Source organism: Pseudorca crassidens, chromosome 4 (genome assembly GCF_039906515.1).
Source record: "Pseudorca crassidens isolate mPseCra1 chromosome 4, mPseCra1.hap1, whole genome shotgun sequence".
Taxonomy (NCBI): Eukaryota; Metazoa; Chordata; class Mammalia; order Artiodactyla; family Delphinidae; genus Pseudorca; species Pseudorca crassidens.
In genome coordinates, this window is record NC_090299.1 from 13150269 (window position 1) to 13165225 (window position 14957).

The following is a 14957-nucleotide window of genomic DNA, read 5'->3' on the forward strand; positions in this document are numbered from 1 at the left end:
GGGGAGGAAGGTGATCTCCACGTCTTACTCTTCCGCCATCTTCCTAGTTGTCAATTCATTCTTTATAATTTCCAGTTTCAGTTTCTTTGAAGAAGAGTGAGAACTTAGAGATCCTTTTGATCTCCTTTTGATCCTCTGTGATTTTATAAATTTTCTGACTATTATAATTATTTTACCTACCTCTAATTCAACAGCAGCTATTTAACAACTCATCTTTACTGAGCCTTTCATATTCAGTCTAGGTTTCATAGAAAAAACCCCAACTCTCTTGTAGTTTTATTTTTTTCACTTTGGTTCACATTTAATTAAATTATACAGTTATAATAATAGTTTATGGCAGGTATAGTAGATTGGCTTAACATCTGTTCCAACCTCCTTTTTGTATACCTTGTACTGCAAAGGCTTGAAAACTAAAAACTAGTTCAGGGTAGGAATTAGGTTCTGCTAATGATAAACACATGTAAGAGACCTAAATTAGGAGATAAATAGGAGGAGAAGCTGTGTATGAGAATCTGTTTTTGTGGATGAGATTCTAACAAGTGTAGAGTGTCTCTAGAGCCAGTAGTTCTGGCAGCCGCTTCTGTCAGAGCTAAGTCAGGGTGTTCCTGCAGGCAACAGCTCTGGCAGTTACTTCCTGACCCCAGGATCTCGGCTAAAGAGGTGTGCTCCTAGAACCCGCGGTTGGTGTAGCCACTTCCTGATTGTCCAGCTTCCTAATTGTGGTCTATATATAATTTCTCTCAGCAAAACAGTTCTACAGTTAACTAAACCAATAAGATTGACTCTTTTTTTTAGCATTTGCACTAGAAAATAGAGATCAGCTAGTTGATGGTGACTGCAGATAAAGCACCTATGCAGAGAAATGTGGTGCCACTAGTGTTATTAATAAGGGTAACACTGTTTACTTCTACAAAGCTTTGTGTGATTTCTCTTCATTTCTCCTCTTACTGTGAAGCCAATCAAATATGATGGAACTTTCTCCTCTTTATTTTCTTACAGGTCTTATGTTTTGACTTGATTATATATTTGAATAAATACAGCTAGGACCACAACTATCTTACTATCCTGTACATAATATCTCTTCAAATGTTTGTTGAACTTACTACAATTATTGATATCTAATTTTCAATATTTGGTAGCCATACATAAAAAATAATGCTTTGAAAAAGACTAATTCCTTAAACCTTTGCAGTACTTAAATGGCTTTATTTTCTCAATTATACTGCTAAGATCTTTGGAGAATTAAATAACATGTATTTACTTAGTATTTATAAATATATTATTGCAACTAGATAATACTTCAAAGAAAACAAGGGCAAAAATAGACAGGAATGTAAAAGGTATAAAGAGTAAAGAACAAGTTTGAGTATATGTGTGTATATTTTTCTGTTTATACTACTCATATATAAACCAATAGGAATATACTGTGTTTTTCAAGACCCATGAAACATTTACATAGACATGGGCTGCAGACCCTCCCCACCACATACATACATACAAATTAAACATAAATTACACCTACAATAAATTAGAAATAACAAGAAGTGAGTGTAAAGAATTTCTTTTAACTACATTTTCAACTACTGAGATAAAGAGGAAAACTAAAATTAAAAACTGCATAAAATAAATAGCATATCAAACTAGTGAGATGCAGCCAAACTGGTACTCAGAACATTTTTAATTAACTGAAAATAAGTTAGATAGTTTTGTTTAGAGTGATGGTAAGAGACTCCTTCTGAGAAAACTAGAGAATCTGGACAAAAACTAGAAAATCTTGACAAAAATTTGACAAAAATCAAATTTGTTTAAAGTGAATTGGAGTCAATGTAGAATTGTAGGGTAAAGACCAGGAAAAGAAAGAAATCCAGGGATATGAACCTGCATTTGGGGTTACTTTCCCTTAAACATATCTCCTGATGTCAGAAGAGGTGAAGAGTGGTTGAAAACTGAGCAGAGCTCGAAACAAATTCATGGAGCTGGAGAAAGAAAAATTGAAATTTAGAGCCCATCAGACTTGAGGGTAGGTGGCTCAGGAACATCCAGGCTTTGAAGTAAGAGTGACTCCCCCAAAATAGACTAGTCCTGAAAAGATCTAAAACATGACTCTGATGTTTGATACAACATGATGTTATAAATGACATGATCAGGGATTGATAATACCCTCCCCACCTGAAAAAAGAAAAGGAAGACTTTTAGAGGAAGATAACATCATTTCTAGGCCTCAGAATATCTCTGTATTTTTTTACTTGTGATATCTGGCTCATATCTGGTGTAAAAAGAACTGGTAATGGGAAGATTGAAGACAGCATGGTTAAAAAATCATAAAAAAATAGTATACAATAGAAACAGATCCACGGTTTGGTCTTTAAAATAACTATGCACTATGTTCAATGAAATAAGACACAATTTTGAGAATTTCTATAAGAGAACTAAAAACTCTTAAAGAACCAAATAGAAATTCTAGAACTGAAAATTGCAGTAATAATGGAAATGAGACATAACTGAAGAGAGAATTAATGGAATGCAACCCAAGTCAGAAGAAAATATTCAGAATGAAGGTCAGAGAGAGAAGGGGATAGAAAATGCAGAATAAAATAAATAAATAAATAAAAACTAAGAGACATATGGGAAATAGTGAAAACAGCTAAAAGTCATATAGCTTGAGTCCCAGAAAGAGACGACAGAGAGACATCAATCCACAGATTAAGAACACACCATGCATTGTAAGCAGGATAATACAAAAGTACTGTACCTAGGTACATTATTATAAAATCAAAGAAAACCAAAGAAAAAGAAAAAACTTAACAGCAGAAAGAGCTTGTCTTATTATCTAGCCTCAATAAGAGATTAACTGACTTCTCAACAGAGATACTGGAAATCAGGAGACAGTGGAATATTTTTAAAGTGCTTAAAGAAAAACTGTCAATGTAGAATTCTTTACCCAGTGAAATATCCATCAGAAGAAAGGTCAGATGAAAAGAAATTGAGAGCATTATCATTAGCAAAATTAAAGAAAATCCTAAAAAGATATTCTACAAAAAGAAAATAATCCCAGATGAAAGCTTAGAATTACAGGAAATGCTGCCCATGGGAGAACGTCTAATGAACATCAGCTATTCTAAAACAATAATAATGTCTCTAAAATATCTGTAGAGAATTAAATATAAGACAGCAATATCATAAATTTAGGGAAAGGGCATTTGGAGTTAAAATATTCTCAGGTTCTAGCATTACCCAAAAGAAATATAATACTAATTTATTTTAGTTTGATAACTCAGTGATGCATGTTTTAATCTTTAAAAGTAAAGCCAGCTGCCAACCAAGATAATGTAACTGCCAACCATGTAACTGCCAACCAAGATACTATAACTGCCAACCAAGATAATAGAGTAGAAAAATGAAGTAATAAAAAAAAAAACCAAAAGAAAGCATGAAAGGAGAGAAAAATCATAATGGACAGGGCAAATAGAAAGTAAATACTAAGATAGTAGATATAAACTCAAATACATTAGTAATTACATTAAACTTCAATGTACTAAATGCTGCAATTGAAAGACAGTGATTTATCAGAGGAGATTAAAAAAGAAACCAGTTATAGTGTGTATTTCTTATCAGACAGATTTTTAAAATAGAAGAATATTGAATGATTGCAAATAAGAGGATGGAAAATAGATAAACCATGCAGTGCTAACCAAAAGAAAGCTGGTAATATCAGACATAGTAGACTTTACTGCAAGAAGAGAATATTATAAATAGGGATATTTCATAATGATAAAAGATATAACAGTTTTAAATTTGCAAGTACCCAGAGACTTGCTTGGTTGCACAGTGGTTAAGAATCCACTTGCCAATGCAGGGGACGTGGGTTCAAGCCCTGGTCTGGGAAGATCCCACATGCTGCGGAGCAACTAAGCCTGTGCACTACAACTGCTGAGCCTGCGTGCCACAACTACTGAAGCCCACACGCCTAGAGCCCATGCTCTGCAACAGGAGAAGCCGCCGCAATGAGAAGCCTGTGCACCACAACAAAGAGTAGCCCCCGCTTGCCGCAACTAGAGAAAGCCTGCACACAGCAATGAAGACCCAATGCAGCCAAAAATAAATAAACAATTAAATAAATAAATTTATTTATTTTTAAAAAATTTGCAAGTACCCAGTAACAAAGCCTCAGAATAGAAAATTTCAAGTTTTTTGTTTTTCTAGGTTATAAAAATTCAGTGATAGCATTGAATGGCAAAACAGACAAATCCACTAGATAGCAGGATATATAAACATATTGCTCCTCAGTAATTGAAATAAAAACTCAAAAAATAATATATGAACCATGCAATTAACAAACCTACTTAACAGACAAATACCTAACACCTTCAAAATACATATTCTTTTTAAGTACATGTAAAACATTTCCAAAATTGACAAATCCAGAAAGTAGCTCTCGGAACTTCCCTGGTGGTCCAGTGGGTAAGACTCTGCACTCCCAATGCAGGGGACCCTGGTTCAATCCCTGGTCGGGGAACTAGATCCCACATGCGTGCCGCAACTAAGAGTTGGCGTGCTGCAACTAAGAAGTCTGCGTGCTGCAACCAAGAAGTCTACATGCTGCAGTCTTCCACGACGAAGATCCTGTGTGCCGTAACTAAGACCTGGCGCAGCCAAAATAAATAAATAAATAAATATTTAAAGGAAAAAAAGAAAACAACTCTCAGATTTTTTGAGTACTCAGATTCTGTTCCTTAATAACAGTGAAAATTGTATTAGAAATCAGTGTGTGTTTTTTTATAAATTTATTTATTTATTTTTGGCTGTATTGGGTCTTCGTTTCTGTGCGTGGGTTTTCTCTAGTTGCGGCGAGCAGGGGCCACTCTTCATCGCTGTGCGCGGGCCTCTCACTGTCACGGCCTCTCCCGTTGTGGAGCACAGGCTCCAGACGTGCAGGCTCAGTAGTTGTGGCTCACGGGCCCAGTTGCTCCGTGGCATGTGGGATCTTCCCAGACCAGGGCTCGAACCCGTGTCCTCTGCATTGGCAGGTGGATTCCCAACCACTGCACCACCAGGGAAGCCCCTAGAAATAAGTTTTTAAAAAAAAAAGAAAAGAAAAAAAGAATCAAAATTCCCAGCTGTTTCTAATTAAGCAATATGCTTTTAAATATTACTCATAGGTCAAGGAATTAACCATGAAAGCTGGAGAATATTTTCAACTGATAGTGAAAATACAGCATAAAAACTGTGGGTTGCAGTTAAGGCCATTTTTAGAGGGAAATCCATACTCTTAAGTGCATATATTAGAAAAGAAGTCTGAAAATCAATGGACTCTAAGAATTTGCTGAACAGGTTAGGAAAAGAACAGCAAACTAAACCCAAAATTACGAAACATTTGGAGAATTAGGGTACATCAGGCAAGAGACAGCAGGATTGCAAATTGCAAAATTAAACACCGCTACCCCAAATACTTCAGATACTAAAACAAAAATAAACTACTGATGCATATAGGTGGTCCTTGCTTTGCATGACAGTGCAGGACTATAAAAATGACCTTGCAAGGTATGTCCAAGGTGATGGAGTACAAAGACCCTGAACTCACCTCCTCCTCTAGGCACACCAAAATTACAACTATTTACAGAGCAGCTATCAATGAGAATAACTTGAAGACTAGCAGAAAAGATTTTTCACAGCTTAAGATATAAGGAAAGAACCAAAACAAGATGGGTAGGAGGGGCCAGAGACATAATGTAGTCAAGACCTGCACTTTCATGTAGGTGACCCACAAATGGGAGGATAATCACAATCACAGAAGTTCTCCCTAAGGAGCGAGGGGTCCAAGCCCCACATCCGGCTCCCAAGCTGAGGGTCCTGCACTAGAAAGACAGGCCCTCAAAACGTGCGGCTTTGAAAGCCAGCAGGACTTGCATATGGGAGAGCCAGAGGACTGTAGGAAGCAGAAACTCCACTGTTAAAGCACACACACAAAATCTCACATGCTCTGAGTCCCAGAACTGAGACAGCAATTTGAAGGAGGCTGATAAGACCCACTTGCTGATCTCGTAGAGTCTCCTGGAGAGGCGGGGCAACTGGGACTCTTCCTGATGACATTGGCAACAGCCATTTTGGGGAGTTCATTCTACCATGAGGACACTGGTGCTGGCAAGTGCCATTTTGGAGTCCTCCTTCTAGCCTACTAGCACTGGGGGCCTGCCTGCCCAACAGCAGATAAGCTCCAGTTCCAGGACCTCCCAGGTGAGCAGCCAGCCTTGCAGGGACCTGGCTTCACCCACCAGTGGACCAGAACCAACCCCAGGCCTCCCCAACAGCCACACCCAGGTACCCTGGGGCTCAACTCTACCCACCATCAGGTCAGAACCAGCCTTGGAACACCCCTGGCCTTGCCACCAGCCACAACAGGACCCAGCGCTGCCCATCAGCTAGCCAGGACCAGCCCCAGAATCTCCAGAGTTCCAGAGCCAGCTTCATTAGGATGTGGCCCCACCCACCAGTAGGCTGACACCAGCACTGGACCCCCTGGGTCCCACAGCCAGCACCCAGGGAACCAGATCTGTATACCACTGGGCTGAGACCCACCTCCCTGCCAGGTCATGCGACCAGCTGTACCAGAACCCAGTACTGCCCACTAGTGGGCCAGCATCTACCCAAGGACCTCCCAGCCTGTGCATCCAACCATGCTGAAATCTGGCCTGCCCACCAGCAGGCCAGCAGCCACCATGCAAGGCAGGGCATAGCAGCCAACCAGCCTAGGGATGAGCCTTGTCTACCAGTGTGCCGAGAGTAGTCAGCCTCATCACACAGAAGGGCCCACACAGCCCACATATGGGGTCAAGTGCTGCTGGGCCCCATAGGATGTCTCTTACTTAAGACCACTTCTCCAACATCTGGAAACATAACTGACCTACTTAATACTTAGAAATGAACATGGAAAATTAGGCAGAACGAGGAGGGAAGGAATATTTTCCAAATGAAGACAAAACCCCAGAAGAACTAAGCCAAGTGGAGATAAGCAATCTACCTGATAAAGAGTTCAAAAGAATGATAATAAAGATGCTCAGTGCAGCTCAGTGCTTTGTGTCCACCTAGAGGGGTGAGATAGGGAGGGTGGGAGGGAGATGCAAGAGGGAGGAGATATGGGGATATATGTATTTGTATAGCTGATTCACTTCGTTATACAGCAGAAACTAAGACACCATTGTAAAGCAATCAAACTCCAATAAAGATGTTTTTTTTAAAAAAAAGAAAATTCACTCTGGCAGAAGCTAAAATTTGATACAATTACATTTAATACAGATAAATCACAATTAATAAAGCCTGTGTTGTTAAAAAAAAAACATGTAAGTACATATTCACCTTATATTCAGGATATTTGCTTTCTCTTATAAATATCTGTCAGTTTTATTTTCTAATCATCTTTCCTTTCTCCACTGATCTGATGTTATCTTTATTATAAACTAAATACATACATTTGAGTTTGTAAAATAATCACAAAATGAGAAATACAGACACTTGAAAATGTTTAGAGAAAACTGTGTAACTGTGCTGATAAATGTGAAACTATAAGTGAAATAAACAATTTTCTATGAAATAAAAAGGTGCTCAGTGAACTCAGGAGAAGAATGAATGAACACAGTGAGCAGTTAGAAGTTTCTAACAAATAGTTTAAAAATATAAAGAAGTAAACAGAGCTGAAGAAGATAATAACTGAAATAAAAAATACACTAGAAGGAATTAACAGTAGAGTATATGATACAGAGGAACAGATGGGTGAACTGGATGACAGAGTAGAAGAAATCACCCAAACTGAACAAAAAAAGAAAAAAAGAGTTTTTTTAAAAAGAGGACAGTTTAAGAGACCTCTGGGACAACATCAAGCATAATAACATTCAAAATATAGGAGTCTCAGAAGGAGGAAACAGAGAGAAAAGGGCAGAGGAGTTATTTGGAGAAATAATAGCTGAAAACTTTCCTGACCATGGAAAGGAAGTAGACATGCAGTTCCAGGCAGCACAGAGAGTTCCAAAGAAAATGAATCCAAAGAAGTCCACACCAAGACACATTGTAATTAAAATGGCAAAAATTAAAGATAAAGAAAGAATCTTAAAAGAAGCAAGGTAAAAGCAACTAGTAGCATACAGGGGAACTCCCATAAGGCTATCAATTGACTTTTCAGCAGCAACTTTGTGAGCAGAAGGGATTGGCACAATTGATTCAAATTGATGAACATACCAACCAAGAATACTCTACTCAGCAAGGCTATCACTCCAATTTGAAAGAGAGATAAAGAGTTTTACAGACAAGCAAAAGCTACAGAATTCAGCACCACTAACCAGCTTTACAAGAGATATTAAAGGGACTTTTCTAAGTGGAAAGGACTACAACTAGAAATAGGAAAACTGTGCAAAGAAAAATCTGATTCGTAAAGACAAACATACAGTAAAATAGATCATCCACTTACAAAGCTAGTAGGAAGGTTAAAAGACAAAAGTAGTAAAAACATCTATTTCCACAACAAGTATTTAAGGGATACACCCCACAAAAAGATATAAAATGTATCAAAAACATTAAACATGGCAGGGGATTTTAAAAATGCAGGGTTGTCAGAATGGTTTGATCTTAAGGGATCATCAACTTAAAATCATATATGAATGAATTTAAAATATATATTATTTATTATATATATATCTTTATAAATATAGTTATATATGAACCTCATTGTAACCACAAACCAAAAATCTGTAATAGATATGCAAAAAAGAAAAAGGAATCTAAACACCAAATTATAAACTCTAGCACTAAAGATAGTCATCCATTAGATCACAAGGATACAGAGCAAAAAAAAGGAAGAAGAAAGAACCAAGGAAAGAACCAGAAAACAATGAACAAAATGACAGTAAGTACATACATATCAATAATTATTTTAAATGTATTGGACTAAATGCTCCAATCAAAAGACTTAGAGTGACTGAATGGATACAGAAAGAAGAACTATATATATGCTTCCTAGAAGAAACTCATTTTAGATCTAAAGACACAGAGATAGAAGGTGAGAGTATGGAAAGAAGTTTTCCATGCAAATGGAAACAAAAAGAAAGCTGGGGTAGCAATTCTTATATCAGACAAAATAGAGTTTAAAACAGAAACTGTTACAAGAGACAGAGAAGGACATTACATAATGATAATGGGATCAATCCAACAATATATAATAATTGTAAATATTTATGTCCCAACTTAGGAGCACCTAAATATGTAAATCAAATATAAGTAGCCATAAAGGGAGAAATTGTGTTGAGTTACACAATAATAATATGGGACTTTAACACCCAACTTACATCAATGGAAGATCATGCATCCAGACAGAAAATCAATAAGGAAACACTAGCCTTACATCAGATAGACTTTATTTATATGTACATCTATGTATATATATGTATGTATAAAACATTCCATCCTAAAAGCAACAGAATAAACATTCAACTACATATAGAACATTTTCCAGGATAGAGCACATACTAGGCCACAAAATAAGTCTCAGTAAATTTAAGAATATTGAAATTATATTAAACATCTTTTACAATCACAATGCTATGAGACTAGAAATAAACTACAATGAAAAAACTACCAAAAAAAAAAAAAAACAATGGAGGCTAAGCAGTATGCTACTAAACAACCATTGGGTCACTGAAGAAATCAAACAAGAAGTCAAAAAATACCTGGAGTCAAATTAAAATAGAAATAGAATGGTGGAAAAGCTTTGGGAAGCAGGAAAAGCTGTTCTCAGAGGGAAGTTTCTAGCAATATAGGCCTACCTAAGGAAGTAAGAAAAATCTCAAATAAGCAATCTAACCTTACACCTAGAGGAACTAGAAAAAGAACTAATAAAACCCCCAAAGTTAGTAGAAGAAAAGGATCAGAGCAGAAATAAATGTAATAGAGACTTTAAAAAAAATAGAGAAAATCAGTGAAACTAAGCTCTGGTTCCTTGAAAAAATAAACAAAATTGATAAACCTTTAGCCAGAGTCATTAAGAAAAAGAAAGGACCCAAATAAAATCAGAAATGAAAGAGAAGTTACAGATTCATATTTCTGTACTGACAATACAGAAATATGAAAGATCATAAGACATTACTGTGAACAGTTATACACCAATAAAATGGAGAACCAAGAAGAAACAGATAAATACCTAGAGATGTACAATCTAGGTACAAGACAAGGATGCCCACTCTTACCACTTTTATTCAACATAGTATTGGAAGACCTAGCCACAGCTATCAGACAAGAAAAAGAAATAAAAGGTATCCAAATCAGAAGGGAAGAGGTAAAATGTCTACTATACATAGAAAATCCTAAAGATGCCACCAGAAAACTACTAGAGCTCATTAATGAATTCAATAAAGTTTTAGGGTACAAAGTTAACATACAGGAATCTGTTGCATTTCTATACACTAACAATGAAGTATCAGAAAGATAAATTAAGGGAACAACCTCAATTTACCTTCACATCAAAGAGAATAAAATAGCTAGGAATAAACCTACCTAAAGAGGCACAAGACCTGTGTGCCAAAAACTATAAGACATTGATGAAAGCCATCCAAGCACTAAATTCCAAAAGTTAAAGTTTGGAGAGATGAAAATTCCACTGAGACTGAGAAAGATAGAAATACTTTACAGAATAGTTTAAAAAAAAATTCCAGAAGAGAATAAGCAATAGGTGACATTTACATTTTACAGATTGGGAAACTGAGGCCAAAAGAGGTTAAGGAACTTGTCCAAAGTCACATAGCTAATGAAATGAGTTACTGGTTTCAAATTCAGGCAGTTTGGGTATAGGCAATATGCCTGTAACTATTAAGGATTCTTTTTTTTTGTTTAGTTTTTGTGTTTTTTTAATTGAAGTATAGTTGCTGTACATTATTATATAAGTTACAGATGTACAATATAGTGTTTCACAATATTTAAAAGTTATACTCCATTTATAGTTATGATAAAATATTGCCTATATTCCCTGTGTTGTACAACATATCTTCTTAGCTTATTTTATATCTAATAATTTGTACTTCTTAATCCAGTATCCCTATACTGCCTTTCCCCTCTCCCCTTGCCCCACTGGTACCTGAGGTTATTGTCTTGTGACTTATTTGATGAACTTCGTTTTCAATAAATATGTTTTAAGATTTAAGATTGCGTTTTTCTAGTTTCAATGGAGATTGTAGTATTAGTAGATAATTCTGTTTAAATTATTTTAGAGAGATGGATGCAATTCCTTTGGGAAATTTTTACTTTGAGGTGTGTTTATTATAAATAATGTTTTCTGGTTATAATTATATAAATTCAGTGTTTCTAAGTTTTTCTGATATTAAAAAACATTTTTCCTTCTAGGAGTACATCATTTTGACATAAACACCTAATCAGTCTTTTAAGTTGAACCTTTCTATGCCTTTTTTTTTTTTTTTTGGTGTAATTTCAAAGCATGAAATACTTGTAATTTACTTTAATGTAAGGTTCAAGTTGAATTTAAGGCTTTCAGAGTTATGGTCAAGCTTATGTAAGAAAGTGCTGGCAAGTAAATCCTCTAGTCTTGATTTCATAACCACCAAGAATTTTATTCTATGCTTTATAAACTGGAATGAGTGAGAAATCAGATGAGTTTTGTGAAACACAATGAAGAAATTAACAATAATCTACAAGATTTAAAATTCCCTTTCTATTTAAGTAACTAGATGAAATTATCATATTTAAAATTTTTTATGAATGACTTGTCAATTAATAAGGTATAATTTCAGAATTTTACCTCTTTAAAAAATTAAAATCTTCCTAGGACAAACTGAATTATGTATGTTTGAATTAATTATGACAAATTTAATTCATTCACAATCGTGATATATTTTTTCTTATAGCACATTATTTAATGGTTTTAAAACACTTCTAAATTTAGAGGTTGACTTAAAAATGATTTTTGTGTAAATAGTGATTTTTTGACCCAAATGTTTATTTAGTTGACCTGAAACAGTAATTACTATTACCAAAATTAGATTATTGTTAACTGTTTGTTCCAAAGGTTGCACAGTGAATTAAAAGATGCTGTTGAAAAGCAATTGGAAGCCATTCCCTTTGGCACAGAGATGGGAAATGAGATATGTACAGATGATGAAACAGTCAGGAATCTTCAAGAACAACTACAACTGGCCAATCAAGTGAGTGATATATGTATTGAATTATGTCCTAAATAAACAGAGTTTCTAAAAAATCTATCGTCAATCATTATTTATGAATGATAATAACAGAATATTGAAATTGTTAGCATAATGATTTTCTACAGTTTGCAAAATAGTTAACAGGTAACAAAGCTTATAATATGTGCCCTCCCTGTATGTTATAAATGTAGTTGCCATGTATATATTTTAACTGAATCATAATTCTTTTGGCATGATTTTTAAGTGTTATAAAATATTTTAATGTCAAAGAAAATTTTTAAAGAAAAGAATCAATTATCCACTTGCCTAAATTTACATTTTTCATTTTCCTGTGTTTTGTTTTGATACTGTTTTCTTCAATTTTCAAAGATTATAGAATTATATTTTTCTAAAGTTATGCTTCTTTTAGAATTATACTTTTTCTCCTTTTTTCCTCCTTCATGGTAATTGAAATATTTGAGAAGCTATATTGTATATATCCTGTTTTCAGCACCACAATTTTTTTTGGTTATATGTAAGGGAACTTTATTTTAATTTACAATTTTGCATCCTAGGTATCTCATATCTTTTATGGATTTTAATCCCATTCTTCTACCTTCCTGTGTGCCTCAGTTTCTTCATTTTATAAATGGGGATTAGAAATACTTTATTACAATTTTGATTTTATAGTTATCTATGAAAAGTCATTTTTTTATTCCTTGTAAATTTGGTTTTGGAATTCTTTGCTTTTGAAAGTGATATTTTAAGTTAATCGGATAGGTTGAATCTACCTTGATAAGGAGCATTATGTAGCACTGAACTCTTTTTAATGTGTAAAGGGAAGGAATTTGAAAAATAATAGAGGCAAAAATAATGAGAAAAGCATGTTCTTTACTCTGTTCTAGACTAGTATTTCAGAAAGGATTTATTAATGTTGACATATAAATAAATGAAAATTACTGTAAACTTATAAATGCTTTCTAACAAGGTATTAAATATGTCCTTTGAAAGCTGTGGCAGAATGTGCATTTCTTATTACTCTTTAAAAATATTGTGACAGACCATATGTAAAAGTACACCTTCAATATAGACAATGATTATTTGTCAGTCATACCTCAATAAATCCAAAATTTGTTTAATTTATAAAAAGAAAAAAGAGTGCAAAACTAGATAGGATTCATTTTTTGTTTTCTTTTCTTTTTTTGAAACTACAAATCTTATGTCTTAAAAGCATCTCCCTGTAGTACTTTTGTTGCTATAATTTCTTTTTGTTGTTGTTGTTGCTATAATTTGTATTGCTAAATTTTGTTCTTTGTTTTTTTAAACCACACTTGTTCTCTCTTTTCTCACCTCTTTCTCCTCCTATCTTCTCCTGTCTTTGCCTTTCTCCATCTTCATCTTACTTGGTACATATTATTTTTCTGAAGATGGGGTCCTACCTTTTTGCTACATTTTGGATCATTACTTCACAGAAGCTTTGGTGAGGTACAAGTTTGACCAGTCAAAAATGAAAAAGGAGATTTGTTAAAAACAAATTTTGCCACAATATCTGCAATATATTTTGTATATTAAGTATGGAATTTTAACTGAGTGAGAGTTTTGGCAATTTTATGAAGTATGAATAATAGAAAAATGTTAATAAATCCATAAAATAGTAATGTCAGATGTTAATTCTAATAATAGAATAATAATAATAGAATAATAATAATGTTAATTCTAATAATAAGTAATAATTCTTATTACTTATTCATACATGTTTATTAAATTTATTATTAAGTTCTAGTAAAACATATACAATTGTTTTGGTATCCATCACTAGATTGAAAGCCCTTTGTGTCACGCGTGAAGATTAGGTGAATCCAAACTGAATAAATTTAAAACTCAATAAAATACAATTTATAGTAGAAAATTGAGAGAAAGAGGGAGAATTCTTTATTATATTATGCTTTATTAAAGTAATAAGTCTAGAGAATTTAACAGAAGATTCAAATACCTTCATCCATTCCACAGATATTTATTCGGTGTCTATTATATATGAGGCACTGTGCTTAGTATTTATCATATACAGTGCAGAATGTTGGCTCCTACTTTTGTGAAACACACAAGCTTTTGGAAGAAAAGTTTGGCCAAACTTCTTGAGTTTGGTCCCCATTCTACTTTGTAGCTCTATGATCTTGGGAAACTTCTTTGTGCTTCACCTTCTTCATTTATAAATGGAGATTATAATAATTCTTATTTTATGGAGTTCTTATGGTAATTAAAATTTTGAATCCCCATTAAGCACATAGGGTAATGCCTAGCACATGTGTGAGTTCATAAATCTACCTATTATTTTTATCATCTTTATCATTATTATTACTAAACAGCATGATAAAGCAGAATTAAAATTAGGTGCAAAAGGTTCTGTGTATCTCAAGTATAGTTGCTTTGGGAGCCAGTAGCACTAGTACAATATCAAGTACCTAACTAAATATTTTTAGTTTGGAGTATTTTGTTCTCCTATAATAGTGTGATTTGTAAAAATCTTTCTGGAGGGCAGTTTGGCAGTAAGAGCCCTAGAAATGTTCATATCCTTTAACCAATTAATTAGATGGTGACATCACATAGATTCTAGGAATCTGTCCTAAGAAACAGTATATAAAAATATATGAATAAATATATTCATTATAGTAATGTTTTGATAGTGAAAAATTGGAAGTAGTTTAAAAACCTAAAAATGTGGAATCACTTACATTGTGTTTTTTCCAAATGATGTGTTATACATTAGTACAGTGGTTCTCAAAT

The 14957-nt window shown here is 34.2% G+C and overlaps 1 protein-coding gene across 4 annotated transcripts in view; it reads left to right on the plus strand.

Annotated features, from left to right (window-relative positions):
• The window catches only part of SCLT1 (sodium channel and clathrin linker 1), a 268727-nt gene that overhangs the window by 80620 nt on the left and 173150 nt on the right, over nucleotides 1–14957 (plus strand). For all 4 annotated transcript variants that reach the window (XM_067735090.1, XM_067735088.1, XM_067735087.1 and 1 more), the window contains exon 6: nucleotides 12059–12194. In XM_067735090.1, coding sequence (XP_067591191.1) covers nucleotides 12059–12194 — 136 coding nt within the window. The remainder of the gene's footprint in view (nucleotides 1–12058; nucleotides 12195–14957) is intronic.